Raw genomic sequence first — 18,857 nt, 5'->3', positions numbered from 1 at the left:
TTGTTAGTCGATTTCGGACCCTTCCCGTGCTCAAAATAGATTAACAGGAGGTCTTTTAGTTTATAAAGCTATGATCAGCTTACCGAACTTACATCGTACTGAATAGACACTGAAAACTTACTTGACTAAAACATCTTTAAGTAAATGTGTTTCTCCCAATAAACAAGCGAATAATAAACAAGCGAATTATAGCAGATGCATATATATATTATATATATATATATATCATATATTTCGTACTCGAAACTTTTAGAAAAAAAAATTCAGTCGAATTGATAACCTCCTTCTTTTTGAAGTCGGCTAACAAGTGTTAAGCTTTCATAAAAAATTGTTTATAATATACCAAATTCCAACCAAAATTATACCAAGTATAACGAATTCTAATAACAATTTGTTCATTTAAATTTGACCTACTTTTATCTGTTGGTACTTAGTTATTAATGGAAACAGATAGATCATGTTAATTTAGTCAAGTAATGAATAACTTTCACGAACATAACAAATATCAGTAATAAGTTACAGCCGAAAATAGAGGGGCAATTAGAGAGTTGAGCTATGTTGCAAGAACTGTGTCATGTTCTTTAGAAGGATTTAATGAGCTAGGGGATGAATAGTAATAAGACCGTGTTCTAGTTATATGTTAAAGTTAGAAAAGCGTTCACAGGTTACCAAAACCGGGGACAGAATAACCAGATGTTATATCAAATTATAATTTGATTATTTTGGCAACTTATTACTTAGATGTATAAGGAAGGAAAGAGTTTGATCGACCTTTCGATCGAAATTTTTGCATGCTAGTAAATGACATTGCTCTTGAGAATTGATCGTACTGACTGCGAAGTTTGTGGAAATGTATCGATGTCTATAGAATTTGAACAAACACCCTTCGAGCCTCGTCAATGCATGCAAATAAGCATTCACGCCTTGCGCATATGCCAAAGCGGACATTTAAATCTTATCTGCAGGCCAGCAGCAAATACAGTCAATTGTTTCCGAACGCGTGGCTAGTTAACAAATAAACGCGGTTTACAATTGGAGTAGGTATAGAATGCGCAAGAGTTGCTTCGCATATATTGTCAGTCCACGCTATCCTAGCGGTCAGGTCACACACGCTTAGGGCTCGCATCTTCCCTTACGTGATAAAAAACGCGCGGGAATACGAACAACTGTTGTCTTTAGTCTTTGCATATAGATTTGTTAGTCGAGACTATCGAATAGAAGTTACGATGTTCGACAACACTGTTACTCGGTTTAGATCTTTATGTGACATGTAAATAAAGTTCATTCAAAATGCAGTCCTAAACGGTCATGGTAAGTAATTCCTGTTGTGAATAATGACTTAATGCGGCTCATCATTTCCAATAACATTATTTGTTTGATCTGATTACTCAGATCCTTAAAATTATATTTATAATTGAATCATGTTTTTAAATTGAAATACTCTTATATATCTTCCAAGAGTTTATCTTGTTGTCCCTGTTAGGTTTAAAAATAGTGTTTACGGACATATAAACATATATCATTTATAACATTATCTTACTTCTTACTAATACTATAAATATGAATGTAAATATGAATTTTTACATGGATGGATGTATGGATAGCTGGATGGACGGACGGATGGATGGATGGATGGAAGAATGGATGGATTGATGTTTGTTTGAAGGTATCTTCGAAACGGCTCAACGAATCTCCCTGAAATTTGAAACAGATGTATAACATACTCTGGAAGAACACATAGGCTACTTATTATGTTGTTTTTAATTCCGCGCGGACGGAGTCGTAGGCGATACTGCTAGTAGGTAAATAATATATGTAATAATGTATCATATTTGCATAAAATATTGCTCATTTTTTCACTGAATGTATAATTTTATACATACAAATTTGTAGCCATTCAGGATGCTTACTGCTTTTAAGACAATAAGATTTAGAAGTAACAAGATTTTGAAACATAACAAATTAAGCATTTGTTATGTTTCAAAATATGTTTAAACGTCTGTGCTGTAAGAATAAAAATACTATGTGATACATATTTAGAATTAGTACATAAAGGAACAAATAACTACAATAGTTTTTTTTCTATTCGGACATGTTACACAATTAAATTTAACGTTAGCACGGGCGACCGCATAAAACAATTCTTTTCCACTTGTGTCACTAGTTTTCTATATTTATCATGGTTTAAGATATTTTTTGTTAACTTATAAAGTATGAACTTAGTATAAAAGTAATTCACAATATTATGGAAAGTCAGCATTATCCTTGCACTTGTTGACTCACGAATTTAATAGGTCGTGGGTTGTTTGCGTCAAGTGAACACTTTTGATACATCGCTACTAATGTTTCGGATGTAGACTTTATTTAGACAGCATATACAGGTATTCTTTCATTTAAAACCAATATATTCAAAAAAAAGCCATACCAAACGTATCAACCACACACTGCCACTCTCGGGGTTATTAAATGGTAACATAAACAGTTGCTTAGCGTGGATTTCTCGTACAAAATCTAGGCTAAAAAACTCTTAGTACTAATAGTTGCTAAAGTTGTATAAATTAAAAAAATATGTTAGGTTTGTAACTTAGAACATTATTAGGGATATAATTTTTTTACAATAGTTATTGGTCTCACATGTAAAGAGGAAATCCCACAGTTAAAGGGTCACTGCTTAGCCTCTTACTTTAAGCACTATAAACACGTGTAGATAAAAACGTCCCCGCAATCTGCGCATCCATTCAAACCCTTCAGTGAGTGGGCCCACGGACTCCCAAAATAGTCGCTTCCTGCTGATGCTCGCAATTGGTTCTGGCAATAAATTTGGTTCCTAGGAGAAGTTACACTCATTGTCTGCTGGGGTGCTTCAATACTTACGCTTGTTATAATATACAAAGCGTTTGAGATAGTGATGATAGGAATACGAATATTTGTCAAAGTTTAGTCAAAAAATCTATCAAAAATTAAAAAAAATGGATAGCCGGTAAACAAAATCTGATAATTGGTGCAAGGAAATATATTTGCCACAACCATTTAATAAAAAGTCCCTCGCTTAACCACCAGACCATTACGTACTATTTAAAGGGCGAAGTAAATAGAACATTTTTTGTTAATAGTTTGTGAATAAACCTTCTCTCTATAACATGTATAGTCATAATGTCACAACTTCCTGTGTTATGATTTCATATCAAAAAGATTTGTCACATATCACACGATTGCGCAAACAGATTTTAAACGATTGTGTATGCAGATTGACCAAATAGGTATTCATTTTCAACATAAGTTTTCGTTCTATCAAGTAATACTATAGTAATATGTTGTCATTTTTCGTCATGTCAATATTGTTCGTGAGTATTGCTGCCGTCAGATAAATTACACCGATATTTTTATAAATGGGGAAGTAAACAACTATAATATTTAGTTTAATTCTTTGTATTATTCATGCAAAACTTTGTTTTTTGGAGAACATGGACATAAAGTCATTATTAATTGCTGGAGAGACACGGCAATTGAGATTGGCCTTCACTATTAGCTCTAGACGGCAGCAATATGACAGACGTGCGTATGCGTGCTCTCTTGTGACTGAGTACGTCATCGCGCCACTTAATTACTGCGGACTGCTTCAGGTAATCGGTATAGTAGCATCCAAACTTTATGGTGGCTCGCAATTTTGCATGAAAAACTGCATTGAGCATACGTTTAAGCAGAACGTAAAGGCATGCTAGTGCCGTGTCCCTTCACGTCTTTTCTTAATCTGCAATATTAAGACTAATTCGCCTGCGCGGTCATATAATTGGAGTCTTATAATACCGTCTGCTTCGAACAGCAGTTGGCGTTCGTCATACTTGGGCTGTAGTTTGAAGTCGTCGCTTAAAAAGGTGATGTAGTATTGCGACGTATCTGTACGTGCTAAACTTTTAATGAAATCGAAGTAACAATCATAGTATTTCTGGTTATAAGCAGTTCACCTGAAGTTAATGATCATGTGTATAAAATAAAAGGTTATGGTAATAACGTGGATAATTGTTAAACTTTCGTAAGTGATAAACTTTACTTCTAGGAAATCATGATAAAGTCAATACAAGAATTTATAATTTAATCACAAAAAAGAGCCTACTTCATCTACAAGATTGACATCGAGGTGTCTATTGCCTAAGTTCTTCCAAAACCAGTAGTTCAGTAAAGTACTCGCAATACGTAGGTTAGTAACTGTAAAGTTATGCCTAGTTTGACATTTCGCCAGCACAATAGGACAGTAGCATTCAAAATCAGCGCTGGCATACTGGCATACTGTAATCATTTACTGGTGCTAGTGAGGCCGTACAGTCTCTACCAAGCCAGCGCTACTGTCCTACTGTACTGTCATAATGTAAACCAGGCAGTAAAGTAATTTACTATGATTAATTTAGTGCCAATGTGACGATTACCGGGTGTGACGAGTAGTGCCGTTTACCGGCATCCTTTACACTAATGTGTTTGAGTTTAGAGCTTCCATGTTTCCGCAATATGTCAGAATAATTCCAGTGCGAGGAAATAAAGACATCCGCTGTTAACTTGCGTATGGAGATGGAGCACATCCTAATGAGTACAAGGACGTTGCGTGTCAGAACCGGAACGACTCCCGATGATCATCATTTACAAGAAAAATCGTTTCTTAACTGTAGCCGGTAGCGCGCGCTACGAGTATCAAACCTAGTTGAGAAATATTGCATTAACTTCCGGTAGATGGAGTTACGTGTCGTGAATGCTACAGACATTTAAAATTATAAAATGTTTTCTACGATATTATAAAAACATGTTTAGTTTACATTACTCTTTTTTATTGTTTATAGCCATTTATTTAATTGGATATAAAAAGTGTGAGACAACTTATGAATTCTGGAATTTCTCGTAATAGAAATTAATTTAAAATCTATTCGACGGTAGATGGCAGTATACTAACGAATATTTTATTATTCTTCAGTAAACGAACTGTTTTTTATGTATATCTGTCTTCTATCTTATCCCTTTCTATTTCCAGGTACTGTTTTAAACGAAATAAATAAAAACAGTTCCAATACACAAAATGATATACTTTACAAGTATAACTGTTTATGTAACAGAGATGAAATCGCAACTATCAGAAGCAAGTGCTATATCGTGACAAGAGAAAGAGTCAAAAAATGACAACAGAACTCTCTTACGAAATGCAAGAGCGACAAGATGGAGAAAAGGAGGGCAAAGGGAAATTAGCAACTGGGAAATTATTTTATAAACCTGGAGTTATAGAAGAGGAGACTGACGAGACCAGTGCTTTCGAGAGTTCGGTGGTGGAATCTCCAATGTTAGCACCTGGATGTGGAAGTAGTTTTCTAAGACCTCCGCAGATCCATCCATCGAGCAGTCTTCACCGTATACCCACGTACAGCAGTTCTATAGGACAGAGCACAATCTATAGACAAGATACTTGCAGGTATTATACATTTATTTTTAATTAATTTAAGACTGTTATTATAACATTCAGATTATACAAATGAAAGAGCTAAAATTAAAATCTAAGGAGGGTCATGATGTAAGTTCTACTTTTTATTACATCTGGCATCCATTATGTTTGAATTCACTCTCTTCTTACTTCTTTTTCACACAATCCATCCAAACATTCTCTTATTATTAGGTTGGCCTTAAATAGATGACTTACCGTGGGTTCTGAGACCAAATTTCCCGTTTAAAACATATTGATATGTCTGTTTTGTCACAGATAATGACAGACGATTTTAAGTCTCGGAAACCAAATGGTTACTTCGTTAATTTGTATCAAAAAATGTTAACTCTAATGAAATCCAATTAATTGATTACAATCAACGATTTTATTGATGTTGTTTGAAAATTAATTTTCAATACTGCTTGTGATTCATAATCCTTGAGTTAGTCGATATCTAATCAGCGATGAAGAAATGTTGATAGTGGTTGACTTATCGAAATAGTTTACACAAATTATTTGCAATAGTGGTTTCATGCAAGTAATAAATTCACTCGTGTTTTCTGTTGTCTTAAGAATTGAGGTTAACTGTGTCATATTGTCGGCATTGAAAAGGTTTTGGCCTGAGTTTACGTTTGTGAAAAGTGTCTAAAAAATGCGACGCAGGCGCAAATAGTGACGATAAGACAGACATTATCTTATTTACCAAGTTTGTTCTAGTTTTGTTTGAAATAGTCATCAGTGTGACAAGGTATTTGACTACAAAGGATTCTTTATCTAAGATACGCAGGGTCCTAGGAAAAATATTTACCGTATCACGTTTTCCTACATTGGAAATTTGACGTAAAATATTTATTTTTGAGTTAAAGATCTCATCACGAAGTAATTAAATAGAACACGTTGACGTTATATCTTGATTAAAATGGAGTGCATTGAATAATGTGAGGTTAAAGGATAGGTATTTTATATTATAATTCTAGGATCATAATTCAAAAGTCAAGTTCCCTCAAAGTGTTTTATATATATTTTAAATTTAAAATTAATGATGACGAATAAATAAGTACATATAGTAATTGAATAAATATTTAATATACATATATGCTTAGATATTTTTCTTACAACTTAAAATAACAAATATTAGGCTAAGATCAAGTGTAAGAAAGAAAATTGCTCCTATGAACATGTATCCGTTAGAAATTTTTAAAGCGCCTTAAATTACTACGGTCTCATTAAAAAAAATCGCTTCATATAAAGGGTCTACTTGCCGCTTATTCTGAGAATATACAACTCTACTAATATCATATTTTCGAGTATCTATGAGCAATGCTTCTCGTTTAAAAAAACGTTATTGTGTCAATGCCTTTACAATGAGATATTCCACTTAATAATTAAATTATTCGTCTCACTTGAGAAAACTTTATGTTCTAGCACTTTCCATTGTATCAGTTTTATAAATCTTAAATTGTCTTGTCATACCTGATAGCAAATCTAAGCAAAGGATTAATGATATCTTTGAAACTTAATGCTCTTGCAATAATCATAACTGATCACCCTGCTACCGATCTTTAAACTAAAATTGTAGTAGGTATCTTGTACTTATCTATATATATAAAAGAAAGTTGTGTTAGTTACACCATTTATAACTCAAGAACGGCTGAATCGATTTGACTGAAAATTGGTGGGCAGGTAGCGTAGAACCAGGAAGCGGACATAGGATAATTTTTACCCCCTTTTCAATTCTTTTATTCTGCGCTGACGGAGTCGCGGGAAAAAGCTAGTTACATATAGTTTGATCAAACTTGTATTGAAGCAAGTTTTTGGCGTCATTGTTTTCAACCAAGTATGACGTGGGGGCATTCAAGAGGAGAATCCATAAGTTCTAATTAAACTAGTGCGTATCTTAATCACTTAACATCGGGATCGTGGCTAAGTGCTAGTTTATACATAATAAAAAAATAATTGTTTTTTTTTGGTTTTTTACTCATGTGAAGAACTGTCCGCATCAAGCGTAAACAAGGTATTAGTTATCATACAGCTATAAATCTGTGAACTGTCACCTAACTAGTCTACGCACACGATTGGCATGATATGACTTTGAATTATAAAAGGAAATACTGATAAAAATTTCACATACTTTAACATACTAAGCTAAATAGTAAATAAATATTAACTACAATAAAGTCGTTATTCTTGCATCTTTGATTTCAATATGGGGAAAAATTAATTACTGTAGTACATACTTAAAACATGACTTAATAAACAAAAACATAATAATTGAGTTTTTTATTATAGCCAAAGTAAAATATTTCTAATAATTTTGTTTACATTAATATAACCTTGCTTACCGTATTTTATTTTCACTAACGTCACAATTCAAGGTTCGCAAATATGTTTGTTCTCGATGCTCCTAACCTGTATAGGATAATGCCTTAATCTACTAAAATCCATGAAAATCTTTAAACAAGTGATACGTGTCTAGATAATAATGATTAATCACGAATTAACACCTTTCCTTTCCACTCCACGGCTGAACGTGTCTCCGTACATAAAGTATAATTCAGTCACAATAAAACACAAGTTAAACATCATAATTTATGTATGTTGCGGCAGATGTCTAAATAAAACTAATCTTAAGAATTAAACAATAAAAATAATTATTTTATTATTGTTCTGTTATAAAAATCTGATTAAATGTTACTGTAATCGTTTGTCAAAATATATCTGTAATGGTCTATTTTTGGTCGACGTTATGTGCGGTCTATATATTCCTTACAATGACCACATCTTCTCTGGCCTAAAGCTTGATCGATTTTAAAGAGAGAATTGTCATTCGATTTTTAAATCTTCTACAGACTATTTAGTTTATAGGGTCTTTCAATTAATAATTAGTTTGATTATGTCCATTATCCAATAAATTTCAATTTCGTACAACTTATATTCGTAAAGCTGAACGTTATATCATTTTTTTTTTTTGTATCTATAGCCGTGTACTGCAGGCACGTGGTATGATACTGTTCAGAGTGGCGGCGGCGACACAATAAACAATTGACGTCTATAACTGAAGTCATTTACGACCTTTGTTTCGTCTGCAGTTACACTGCTTTCACACTAGAGCAGAATTGTGAGGCAGAGCAATACGACTAGTACAGTATTGCTATTGATTGAATGCAACTTACACTCAAAAGATGACTGTCCTGTATCGCGGCTTGTGCCGTGAAACGAATAGCAGTTCTGTACTGCCTTCGTGTGAAAATAGTATTACGTCCTCTGCTAGTTCCGGCGCGTGTTCCCTGTCGATCTTCATTCTAGTCTTAAGATTACCTTTTTAAATTGAAAATCTGGGATGAAGCTGGATAACATCTGATCATTTAATAGGTTGAAACTAAAATAATATTATTTTATTACATTTTAGCGCACAAAAATTTTAGCGGATATAATTTTTTTTTCTATCCTCCACATCTAGTTCTTCTATAGGGTATGTGGTGTCTAACATTTAATTACTGAAGAACTGCCTTTGCTAATTGCAAAGGCAGTTCTTTGTGAGGCCTCGCGAAGATTTCTACCTTATTATAATTAGTGATATTTATTATTTTTTAATGCATACATTATTAATACGGTATATTACACATAGCTTAAGACTCTCTTCAATCGCACTGACAACATACATTTGTGTGACAATGTGTAACAGACGTACGGAAAAATAGTCGATCCCCGTCAATTAGGTGTTGATTTCAGTTTCACGAAATCAAACTTTTGAGTACATATCGGTTAACAAATAATAAATAACAAATCGTGATCGACGCGGAGGCGGGGCAAAGATTTAATGAATTATGGAAATATATTATGTACTCATATTTTGTAAAATTGTTTTTTAAGACTTGTGAATCATGATATTTATATTATCAGGTTATTTAGAGGGAAGGCGTGTTTTTAACAGAAAAATAGATTTCAATTATACAAAGTTTTATTTAAGCTTATTCTTTTCGAAACTATTCCAGCTTAGAAGGTTCAGATGCAAATTACTAATTATAATCAATTTGGTAAGTGATTGTGGAGGATCGCATTATAGTAGATGTCGTTTAGAACACTTTTTTAGATATCTAGAATACATAACAGGGTCTTAAAATATGCCTAGTAGCCTTTTTAACTATCGTAACAAATGATTAGAGACAGCTGTTTTTTTTTTAAGATAGTGAAAGGGATGGAAACATTGTTGTAAAAACAGTATAACGACAATGGTGACTCACCTGACCGCTAACGATGGTAGCTTATTGTAATATAAACAAGCATCTTTATGTCCTGTGCGGCCTTCGAACCTAAATTGCTCGAGAACAACAAATTAGTGTTGAAAAAGATTGATATTAGCAAGTCAATTCGCACACTGTCAAATTAGCTATTTAATGAAATGGTTCGGGGTGGGCGGCCATCTTGATTTTGTTATAGGATGTTCGGAATTTCTTGTATTCTGGAAGAAGGAATCTAAAACAGCGAGAATGGTATAGCACGGTCAATTTAAACAATGTACAGTAATAATCGCATAAAGCTGAAATTGGTAAGAATGTTTGGGATACCATTACATGCTAACACTGAAAAGTTCCCATCGATCGTACATTAAAAAAAAATCAAGGTTAACGGTCTCAAAAGTGAGTAGAAAATGTTAATGCCTTGAATTTATTGAAAAATATGTGCAATGTATAAAAATCATGGTCAAATTAATTAAATTAATTTGGTAGCGCTGGCGCGCGCACATATTTAATGACAATTAAATGGCTTTGTTTAATAAGATATTCGTACTGAAAATTTCGTTCTTTTATATTTAAAACGTAAAGTTGTTATAGTTTATGATGTATTTTATTGTGTGTTAACGTAAACGTAATAAAGTGGTGACGTTAAAGAATATAAAATCTATTATAGTGTCGCACAGTTTTGTTCATAAGTAAGTGACAAATGACATAAAGACATGTTTAATTAGAATACGTTCGGACGTGAGTGACCAGTTTACTCTGTGCAAACTATTTTATTACGTCTTTCGGTATCTTGAGTGATAAATGTGAGCGCGCACCCTATACCCGCGCCGACGTCAAACAAGTAACTATCTGAAAACTGTTTTCCGTGGCGAACTGATAATTTTTCGCTATAGTATATCGCGATACAATTATAAACTGTTTAGCGCATCGTTAGGCGGTCGCGGCGTCGTGATCGGTACATTATCGCGCGATGCTTCAGGAGATACGGCGGGGGATGCTGGCGCAGACGCCGCGCCGCGCCTGAGCAGCGCACACGCAGCGCACGCCGCAGCCGACATGCACGCTGACCCCGAGTCGCCCGCCTGCCGTGAGGAGGCCCACCTCCTGCCCGACGAGTGGCTTAAAGTGAAGACCGTGCCCGCCAACGGGAACCTTTCCCCGGGCGTCTACTACCCCACAGTCAGCAAGAGGTTCGTCGAAGCGCGCCACCCCGTGCCGTCTCCGACTGAATCCACTCCGTACTGTTTCGCTTTTGTCCTATCGTCCGCTATCCCCACATTTTATATTTAATTTGTTTATTGTTTAGAATAAATTCATTCCATAAGTTCATTAACAACATTAACGTTATCGAAGGTTATCCTTAGCATAGAGGATATAGATCACACGAGTGAGCATTAGTTTACACGTGTAGTGTAGAACTGAGCTATGAGTAAAGAAAATCATCGAGTCGAGACGATACTATAAATATATATTCGGTGTTTGGTTACAGGAGCCGGTCGCACAGGCACGGCGCTACTCGCAGGACGAGACGTCGAGCCATACTTAAAAATGGCGAGTGCAACATACTCAAATCTCGCATATCCCAGCGCCGGCTGCGGTTCCTTCAAGACATGTTCACGACGCTCGTGGACGCACAGTGGCGGTGGACACTGCTCGTGTTCACTCTCTCCTTCATCCTCTCGTGGCTCGGCTTCGCTCTCATCTGGTGGCTGATTGCTTTCACACACGGAGATCTGGAAGTTGACCATCTACCCAACATGCAGGAATCCTCCAACTGGAAGCCGTGCGTGTTCAACATTTATGACTTCACTTCTTGCTTCTTGTTCAGTATCGAAACTCAACATACTATAGGTTACGGCTCGCGTACCACAACGGAAGAATGTCCGGAAGCTATTTTCATTATGTGCTTGCAGAGCATAGTTGGTGTCATGATACAAGCGTTCATGGTGGGTATCGTGTTCGCTAAGATGACGCGGCCGAAGCACCGAACGCAAACTCTTCTGTTTTCAAAATATGCTGTCGTTTGCCAGCGCGACGGCGAGCTGTGTCTGATGTTCCGCGTTGGAGACTTGCGGAAGTCGCACATTATCGGTGCTAGTGTCAGAGCTCAATTAATTCGATCCAGAACGACGAAGGAAGGCGAGCTGCTATCTCACTACCAGACTGAATTGGAGCTGAATGCCGACGGATGCGATAGCAATCTGTTCTTTATCTGGCCCATCACAATGGTGCACAGGATAAACGCCGAAAGCCCGTTCTACGGAGTGTCAGCGGCGGACGTCCTGCAGGAGAGATTCGAGATAGTTGTTATATTAGAGGGAACTATTGAATCGACGGGTCAGACTACACAAGCGCGCTCCAGTTACACGACGAGTGAAATAATGTGGGGACACAGGTTCTTGCCACTGGTGTCCTATAATCGGGAGCGTCAGGGATATGAAGTAGACTACTCAAAGTTCGATGAGACATCGCAAGTGGACACCCCGCTTTGCTCTGCCAAAGAGCTGGACGAGTTCTACGGAAACCAGCCCGATCGCAGATCAATTGGTAAGTCATATTTTTTTTAATAATATAATTTTATGTGGTAGTCGGTATTGATTTTTGTGTGTTTTATGTGCGCTATAGTACGTTAGAAGTTCTAAATAGGTAATTTAACTAATGTTAGTGGTCCAATTATTGTTCAAGTTACAGATGATTGTTGGATTACTTTCCCATTTAAAATCCCAAGAGACATTTAAAAGATTTGAAAGTACAATACATCCGCTTTAAAATTATATTGCGATGTAAAACAGTATAAAGAGCCTTAAATTAGAAAAGTATGCATGTATTTGTAAATAAATTATCAAATCGTTAGGTTCTAATACATGCATAACATATATTTCCGCAGCTTGCCATTCTCATTCTGAATTATTATCTACGTTATTATTATTTATCTAGGGTCAATAGACGTGTTGTGTTTGTTTCTTTGCTGTGATAATGCCTAATTTATTGTCTATGATACGCATGGAAATAAATTAGTTGTATGTTTTGTTTATTCTGCATACAATATGAGTTCTTTAGCATTTTAAAAAGATAAAAAAACGTAGGAAATGGTATGAAAGAAAGAACGTTTATCTTAACCCTATATAATGTTTATTAACTATAAATAAACTGTAGATTACTAGTCTAGTTATTGTTTATAGCAGTTATCGTCTGCATGCGACTGTGAGACTGAGCCATATTAGTAATACTTATAGCTAACAGTCGTTATTTATATTTGTAGAATATTTGAACACCATTTAACACCTTATAAACAAAACAATATGTGACTGTATTTCAATTTATAGTTGCCAAAGCCAGAAAATAATTATATTTTAAAAGTTCTACGATTTACTTTTCGGCTGGTTAGTCTGAATGGAAAATTGTAATACTCGTACGACTTTAGTCTAACTCACCTTGCGGTAATAAAGTACTGGTCAATACATAATAAACTTATATCATAAATGTTGCTTTGTGAACCGAAGAAATAATCATATCTGTAGGTAACATCAAGTTGGAACAATATGTTGTTATTCATATCCCATGTGCATTATATGCGTTATAACTTATGAAGCGTGACAAACACCTGCTAGCACTTGTTGAGTCCATTGCGCAATATGTTTTATAATAAATTTTACAATCACAACAAAACATGTCAATGAAAATGTTAATATTTGATATTCAAAATATTAATTTAATTTGTTGAACATAACTTTTAAAATTATAATATTTGCTGTATGCAAACATCCACATAGGATAATATATCTTACTCTGTATAAGTCGCAATATATTCTTTAAAGATATAGTATACGCGGAAGTAAAAACATAAAGTTAAAAGTATACGGAAATATGCGTCGTAGACAGGTGCTACAAACGTTCGTAGCACGAATGCGTCGACACAACCGAGGAGACCCTTATACAATTAAAGACTATTTTATAGTTGGACTAAATTTTTTAGAATAGTTGAGATTAGGAATTAAAAATATATTTTATATATTTTTTCGACGTAATAAATAATGCGTTAGTTTATGAGATATAGTGTTTACATGTGAAGTAAATATTCATTCAATCTGTATTACATGTTTGTTACCTATGTCGTACTTGAAATGATAAGCCATTTTTGTAGGCGGTACGAGTTGAATATTTTGTTTTTATCAGACATCTTATCGAGATGGATTATCTTACATTCCTTAGTGTTGGAGGAATCACAGTGACTTTCTTATCACAAAATATTATAATAATTATTATTAAGAGATATATTAAAATCTTGAAATAATAAGTTTCTGTAATTTTTTACATTTCTATTTTGTTTAATTTTTTTCAAAGAAATTACATATTCTCCGACAATAATCATATAAAAATTGATAAAAAGATTATGACGTATTAACTTACATCACATAAAATGACGCATATTCTCTTCCTTGTAATTGCATAAATTATTATTTATTAATTCCTAATAATTCTGCTATAGAATGATTTTCCAAGTAAGATTTACGGTGTTCGTGTTTTGTTTAATCGTTACATGTAAAATTACTAATTCCTCAGAATTTCATATAAGGTAGGTACGTTTAGTCTAAATGATATGTCGTATATCTTACTAATAATATAAATGCGAATGTTTGGATGGATGGATGGATAGATGTTTGTTTGAATGTATCTCCAGAACGGCTGAACAGATCTCAATGAAATTTGGCATAGATGTATATCATATTCTGGAAAAAAACACATAGGCTCATTATGTTTTTATCTGTCATCAAGTTTTTTATAATTCCGCCCGGACGGAGTCACGGGCGAGAGTTAGTAATATATATTTTAAATCTATACACATATATAATAAATATGGAGTGTCTGTATGTAATATGGAAAATAAAATTCTTATTTTGTACATACAAAGTATTTGCGTTGCTGCTAAAAGAATTTTTTTTAATTTTTGTCTATCAGACAGTGATTTTGACGGAACTTTGACGGAAAGGTAGTGGATACAAGTGGGAATGTTATAGACTACTTTTTTAATTCTGGGCTAACGAAGTCGCCGGCGACCGCTAGTGATAACTTATTGAGACCGGTAAATCTTACAAAAGTAGCTGAGTAGCACTAAAACATCTTCGAATTAAGATAACGATTTGATAAAAAACAAATCGTTTATCGTCTTTACGACATTTTGGTTGTACGTGAGATATATCAACTCAAGTGGTTTCCCTACCTTGATCGTAACAGCAGGATGTGCCATTTTGTCAATTTAAGCAGCCAACGAAACTCTCACTGTCTATCCCCCTTTTTGATACAGGATATCCATCTTATTTCTCATGAGCTCCGAGAACAATCGACATAACTAAATGGACAATTTGTAAGACATACACCCGAATGAATACTCATGGAAACTTCTGGTAATTTATTTAAATCACTGCAAATTACTGCATATAATATTAGTGAAGATTGCTGCAATCGTTAAATTTATTTCTTCTTATTCATTCCAAACAAATTCTTGCGACTATTAGAATTATGTAAAATAAATTTACAAAGTTATTACAGTAATTGTTAGCGTAAGATGTTATCCGCATCTGCATTTGCGGATGTCTATGGGCGGCGGTTGCTTCGCTACTTCGGCGAATTCAGGGGGCTGCTTGCACGCTAGCTTTGCCTCCTTATGGTTATAAATAAACTGTTATTGTATGTTCTGCGACGTTTAACCATTTATAGCTTTTACTGATTTGACAAGATGAGTTTATTATTCTCCCTGGGTCTTGAATTTCATTTAATTTTTCTTAATTACTCAATACTACCGTCACAATTTGATGGTGATTAATCAGTTCTTGAAATAGTCATTATTAAAAATAAACGAATTACTTGTAATGATTGTAGGCCTTTAATGTTATAGGTGGCGTATTAATTATTAATTAGGGATATTTAATAGTGGTAAAATTTTAGCGTTTTATTTTTGTTAGGTTAGGTTAGTCGCAATTTAATGAAAAATTTTATTTATTTATTCCAAAAAAAACCAAAGACGAAAATAAATATAGTTATATAATTTTTTGGAAGCAATAACTATAATTAGGCCACATTTTTTTAATGCATACATACTCGTACATAATATGTTTCGATAAATGTTCCTTTTATTTATCTCAATTGCTCGTTTCATGTTTGTTAAAATATTTTTGTTATATGTTATTGTGTTTGTACGCTTATGTATTTGTCTGATTGTATATTGTGATGTCTCGCAGAGAGCGGGGAGCACCTCGTGCTGAAGATGCCGGAGAGACCGACAACCGAACCTAAAGCTGAACAGAAAGATGGGGATTTCACTGTCACTTTATAAATAAACTATCAATAAGAGCTGCTAGTTATACGAATATAAAAATAGCTCGATCTGAAACGAAAATCTTATGAGTTTTTAATTGTTATGCGAAAGTTATTTTGATTTATTTAAGAGTAAAGTTACGAATCTCATGTTTTAGGTATAAGTTTCAATAATTATACAATTAAAGAAATCAGTAAAATGGTCACATAATTCCAGTTATATAACTAGTCATTTAATAGATTAATAGAGTATTTATAATCTCAATTATAACAAGGTTGAACCTGAAAGGTTGTGCAAATAATTCTAATTTAAAGAATCTACATTCCAGTGTCGAGCGTAGTATTTATTCATATTTGTTGTATGAAGGTTGAAAAATATTAAAGTACAAAGCTGTCATGGACCGTTTTCGTTTTCCATTTGCGGAAATATTGTTGTCAAGTACAATACAAATGCAATGGAATTAGATAAACACTAGTATTTTTATATAATTAGGTTCAAAATGTTCACACACAATAATTTATGTCGTAATTAAATTTTGTTAAAGAATCCATTTTGTCTTACGTAATAGATAATGTTGTATATTTGCAATATCGTTATATGTAAATATTGAATGATAATTTATGTTCCAACGTTTATTCGTGTTTAATTTACAATACCTTTCCACTGTTATACAATTTACTATGACTTGTAGTTAAAAAAACAGTATACTATGCTCATCAACATCTTCCAAGTAAAGTTGACGAAAGCCAGATGGCCGGCCAGATTAAGCTAAAGAAGAAAAAAAATAACTTGAGATGCAAAGAAAATAGTATTAAAAATTTGTTAGTAAAATACTTAAGAGTAGAAACAAGATCATTTAACTCTGACCTCTTATCTATAGTCAAATTTAGTCAAAATTCAAGTGTATTAAAAAAAATATTTTACCTTTCATAATAAACAAGGAGAATAGACTTGAAAAAGAACCCCATGATATTATATTTAGGATTTAGGAACAAACGCGCTTTGGAAATCTTTCGTTGTCGCTGCTTTTGTTTTTGTTCATTCTGCTATTGTGACGTCTACTTTTATTATTTTGTCAGGTAAGAATTTTAGAAATATAAATTAAAGAATTAATTGAAAAAATCGAAGAGTTAAACTAAGAAAGAATAGATCGAGGAACCCAGAGAAATCTTATAACTTTATGATAATTGGTCATATATCTTCTAATCTATAATCTATAATCACATATTATTACATTAATTATATAAATTATTCTTGAATCAGTTTACGTTGATAGCAATTTGTAAAAGTAAAAAACAAATTGCAAAATATGTCAATAGACCAATAAAAACATTTGTTTCGAAAAAATTAACGCTAAAAATTAACTTGTCGTTAGCTTATGTAACCGCACCGAGGGGATCAGAGCCTTCCCAAATCAGGTGTGACTAGGCCCATAATCAACCAAGCTGGCCCAGTGCGGGGTGGTTGACTTAACGCATGTGTTCGAATCTCTTCTCAGATGAATGCAAGTTGGGCCAAATCAGTAAATTAAATTCTAAAAACACATCGGTACACTGCCTGGATCGAACCAGAAGGTGTAGATTTTTCCCCGGTGCGGTCAAACGCTTAACAAGCTCTAAGTAATTAACTTGCTAAATAATTATTTACAGTTTACTCTGGCAACACATCTTTGCCCCAAGAGATTCAATTCGATAATGGAAAAGGAGTTCCTTCATCGCCCCTCATCAACATAGCAGACAGGCTGGTCGTTGATGCTATCAGGAGAGCCAGTCTTACAAATCGACCGTCTATTGTTAAATATCCGCCTGACTATTTTAACAGCCACGAAGATCACTCCTCCTCGTCGAGCGAAGATGAGAAAACCAAAAAGAAACAAGGCTCTAGAAAAGGTAGTGCAAAAGGTGTTTAGATTAAAAAAAGCGCCACCTGTTGTTGAAAAGCACTACAAAATTATTTTTCTGCAGTTGTTTAAAATAAACATTTTTATTACCTTTTTAAGTTTTATTTTATTGATATGTTATAAGTAGTAAATATTAAATTATATTTAAAATATACGTAATGATATAGAAATTTTGATGATCTTCAATAATGTATCCTATTTAGTTGATAGTTTTTTATAAATAAAACAATTGCTGATTATAAATATTTGTTTTATTAAAATACTTTTATATGAGGAAATACAAATTTTTAAATGGCTACACTGGCAGCGCCCGCGCCGCTACACGCCTCTCATCGGGACATCGAAATAAATAAATTTTCACCAAGTGCAGTAAGTAATTAAAACACCGCACATCAATAAAACATATTTATTAACATGTTATATTCGCAGTACCTATTTAAACAAAGCATTAGTACAACTAACACTTAAATATTTTATTAGACAAAAACTACCCAAAATTACGTAAATATTTTTGTCATAAATAAACTAATCGTGAATTAACACTGTCGAAACATTTCCATAAAACTGTTTACTTTTATTTTATCGTTTTTATTTTCAGTATATTCTATTAAATTGTTTCTTATGGAATTCACAGTATGTTTTATGTGTTTGTTTCGCAGTGTACACTCACAACATTTTTTTATATACCACACATATGTATTGCAATAGCATTAAATTCTTTTTCAAAAATATTTATTCAAAAATAGTAACTTTTTTTTACTCGCCGTTTAGCGTATTAGAATACAAGAATTGGATTAAATCCAAAAGGAACGAAGTCGCATAAAAGACTGTTTACACTAGACTTTGTGATCGAAATTTGATTTCGAAATTTTTAGATACATTATTTATCTATCGTTAGTTTGACTGTCGATAGAATGCCGCTATAAAACAATTATTCTT

The 18,857-nt window shown here is 33.7% G+C and overlaps 1 protein-coding gene across 8 annotated transcripts; it reads left to right on the top strand.

Moving 5' to 3' along the window:
* The first annotated feature begins 749 nt into the window (after positions 1-749).
* On the top strand, positions 750-17,976 carry LOC106713230 (G protein-activated inward rectifier potassium channel 3). Of its 8 annotated transcripts, none has more exons than XM_014505961.2 (4): positions 750-1,311; positions 5,018-5,449; positions 11,192-12,249; positions 17,668-17,976. In XM_014505961.2, the coding sequence occupies exons 2-4, from the start codon at positions 5,160-5,162 to the stop codon at positions 17,925-17,927; spliced, it is 1,608 nt and encodes a 535-aa protein (XP_014361447.2). In that variant the 5' UTR covers positions 750-1,311; positions 5,018-5,159; the 3' UTR covers positions 17,928-17,976. The 8 variants fall into 8 exon arrangements, with proteins under 8 accessions (XP_014361447.2, XP_014361451.1, XP_045535638.1 ...); XM_014505965.2 differs by lacking the exon at positions 17,668-17,976 and adding an exon at positions 15,942-16,689; XM_045679682.1 differs by lacking the exon at positions 750-1,311 and adding an exon at positions 10,682-10,940 and having other exon boundaries at positions 5,435-5,449.
* Positions 17,977-18,857: the final 881 nt, after the last annotated feature.

The sequence above is a fragment of the Papilio machaon genome, chromosome 10 (assembly GCF_912999745.1).
Source record: "Papilio machaon chromosome 10, ilPapMach1.1, whole genome shotgun sequence".
In the NCBI taxonomy this organism is placed as follows: Eukaryota; Metazoa; Arthropoda; class Insecta; order Lepidoptera; family Papilionidae; genus Papilio; species Papilio machaon.
The sequence above is the reverse complement of the archived record's forward strand: the minus strand, read 5'-3'. Positions and strand labels throughout refer to the sequence as shown.

What these genes read in the sequence shown, in the direction of transcription:
- LOC106713230 (XM_014505961.2), top strand. Translation starts at nt 5,160, where the DNA reads ATGACAACAGAACTCTCTTACGAAATGCAAGAGCGACAAGATGGAGAA. An exon ending in TATAGACAAGATACTTGCAG is followed by an intron (nt 5,450 to 11,191) that starts GTATTATACATT and finishes GTTTGGTTACAG; the next exon opens with GAGCCGGTCGCACAGGCACG. An exon ending in GCCCGATCGCAGATCAATTG is followed by an intron (nt 12,250 to 17,667) that starts GTAAGTCATATT and finishes AATTATTTACAG; the next exon opens with TTTACTCTGGCAACACATCT.